Source organism: Nicotiana tabacum, chromosome 8, assembly GCF_000715075.1.
Source record: "Nicotiana tabacum cultivar K326 chromosome 8, ASM71507v2, whole genome shotgun sequence".
NCBI classification, from domain to species: Eukaryota; Viridiplantae; Streptophyta; class Magnoliopsida; order Solanales; family Solanaceae; genus Nicotiana; species Nicotiana tabacum.
Window position 1 is genome coordinate 10,073,964 of NC_134087.1, and position 2,864 is coordinate 10,076,827.

General features: G+C 34.5%; 1 protein-coding gene across 1 annotated transcript; it reads left to right on the forward strand.

Moving 5' to 3' along the window:
- The first annotated feature begins 540 nt into the window (after positions 1 to 540).
- Positions 541 to 1,134, forward strand: LOC107821239 (uncharacterized). Its single transcript, XM_016647664.2, has one exon. The coding sequence runs from the start codon at positions 541 to 543 to the stop codon at positions 1,132 to 1,134; it is 594 nt and encodes a 197-aa protein (XP_016503150.1).
- Positions 1,135 to 2,864: the final 1,730 nt, after the last annotated feature.

Consider the following 2,864-nt stretch of genomic DNA (forward strand, 5'->3'; position numbering starts at 1 on the left):
GTGACTGATGGCAAAGAACCCGCACCCCCACCCCTTACACCTTACCCCACTGAAAAAGAAAACTTTATTAGGCTTCATTTTTATAAGGGATCATTTGGTACGAGGGATAAAGTGGGATAAGATATGGGGTCAAATTTATATTGCATTTGGTTGGCAGATAAATTTATACCTCCAACCAAATAAGATATAAATTTAATCCCAGATTTAATTCAGGATATCCCACCTTATCCCATCAAATATAAATTATTTTATCCCATCTCTCATGTGATATAAATTAATTCTGGAATTATAATTCCGAGATAATTTAGTCTGCGTACCAAACAACCCCTAAGTATTAAAAGTCTGATCAAATTCCGATCCATTATTGCAAAGAATAAATTGGAGTCTTAACTATCTCACCGATCCTTCCTCTTTTGTCACTCTCAAAGTTCAACTACCGTACCATTTAAACCAAGACTTATTAATACATGCCCTTTAATTTGGCCATCAATTTCTTTAAATTGTGCTTGTCCAACATTTATCAGTAGCTACTACGTGGTCATGGACTGGTTTTCATGGCTCTCCAAAACTAGCCTCGACCCTTCTCTTGTTTATGAATATGCCCTTATTTTTGCACACAATGAGCTTGTACAAGATGACATAGCTTACTTCAACCATGAATTTCTACAAAGTATGGGCATTTCTGTGGCCAAACATAGGCTAGAAATACTTAAACTTGCTAGGAAAGAGAAGAGTAAAAGCTCAAGAAATCATATGTTATGGCTAATATTAGCCATCAAGCAAACAAAGAAACTTTTTACTAAGCGCATGAAAATGTGGACTACTCGATCAAATTCGAGTACTTTTGCCTTAGTGTGGTTGAGAAATTACAGTTCAAGATGGAAGGAAGCCATGTTGAAGAAGAATAAGAGGCGTTCGACAGCAGCTAAAGAGGAAACTCCTGTTGTTGTACCAGATAAAAGAATATTGATGCTCACAAATGGTAGTCCATTTTTGGTTCAAGATTTTTCTGATGCCTTAATTAGCAGTTCTTCTAGCTCCCATTTTGAGGGGTTTTGTAATGAAGAGATATTGAATGAGATTGATGAAGAGATTAGGTGGGATGCAATGTTTCAAAACTTGAAACCGACTTGAGTATGTATTAGTAATTGAACTCTTCACTTTAGATTTACTTGAACTGTATTAATTAATTACTTAAAATTTGATCCTGGATTAACTGCTTATCCTAGTTAATGATTTCACATTCTTTACTATTGGGACTGATCTGATCTCTCTGTGGTTGCACAGAGGCATACTTATAGGAGTAAATACAGCATATTAAATTGTAGAGCCAATTGGAGGCGTACGCTACTAATTCTATGGGAGTCTCTTACATGTGTTAAGTCTTTTTACATTGAAGTTATTTTTTGGGTTTCACCAGTGAGGTCCTCTTGGGAAAATGGGTAATTACATGTCTAACAAGTCTGCTCAAGGCAAAAATAGTACGAGCTAGCCAGTTTTCGGATTGGTCATTCAAAAATAGTCAGCATTTACAAAGTTATTGAAAAATAGTCACTATTTTGCTACAACACGGAAAGTTTCAGCATAATATACTGGAGATCGTTGCACCTGTGTATGAACTTCCAGCATATTATGCTGGAACTCCAACACGCGGAAAGTTCTAGTATAACATACTGGAGATTGGAGCACCAATGCTCCAATCTCCAGTATATTATGCTGGATCGGTACATTATACTGGAATATACTGGAGTTCCAGTAAACTTATGTTGGAACTCCAATATAATATACTGGAACTCCAATATATTATACTGGAATTGCAGTATATTATAATGGAGTATTTTTCGGATTTTAAACAGTGTTTTCCTTTAGGTTTATCTTTACATAAAAAGTGGCTAAATTTCAATTATTTTTGAAACTGTGGCTATTTTTGAATGGCCACTTTTAAATTTGGCTATTTTTGAATTTCTCCCCTACTCAAGTAAAAAATTGGGTGAAGTGCACCGATAGCCACTTTTAACCCCGCTATTTAATATATATCCATAATTTACAATGTCTTTAAATATTAGCCAATTCACCCATACTTCAGGACTAAGTATCCTGAATTTGGAAATTTAGGACTTAGTGTCCTGAATTTTCGAGCTGCTAATTTGAAATTTAGGACTAAGTATCCTAAATTTCTGAACTACTAATTTAAAATTCAGGACATACGATTCGAACTTCTGGACATAATTTTCAAACTTTAGAACACATTGTCCTGAAGTTTGAATTTTGATGTTTAAATTCTAGGACGTCGTGTCCTGAAGTTTGAGTGAAATTGACAAATCTTTAAATACATTGTAAACTATGAATATATTTTAAACATCATGCTTTAAAAGTGGCTACATGATGTCATTTCCACCCACTTGGGCCGTGTTAACTACCATCTCCTTGAAACAGTGGCCCAGCTACATGCTTCTGCAAAAGCCCAATTTTACAACTCTGAACTCTACCTGCTACTATGTGCTGGCATTTCGTTCATTGGCAATAATTCTCAAAACAAGTAGTATATCATGGACCTTAAAAATGAAAGAAGTATAATTCAGCCCCCCTATAATTTCAGTTTATCGCACAACGAATCATTTCTTAGCGGTTCAATTATATCATCACAAATTAGAGAACCAAAAATTAGACAGTTTGAACAGATTGAATTACTGCCTTTCATTTACTTACCATGTTGTATTGTTCTTGTTATTGTGTTTTGGGTGGATAATAAAAGAAAAAAAGTGTATGCAGAATAAGAACAGCATATAATTAGCTTTTGTATTGTTTTTATCTGGAAGATTACGATGACGTGAATAAACATACAAAAAGAAAAACAAACAAAT

Excerpts from the sequence above, each read along its gene's own strand:
- LOC107821239 (XM_016647664.2), top strand. The coding sequence starts at position 541 with ATGGACTGGTTTTCATGGCTCTCCAAAACTAGCCTCGACCCTTCTCTT.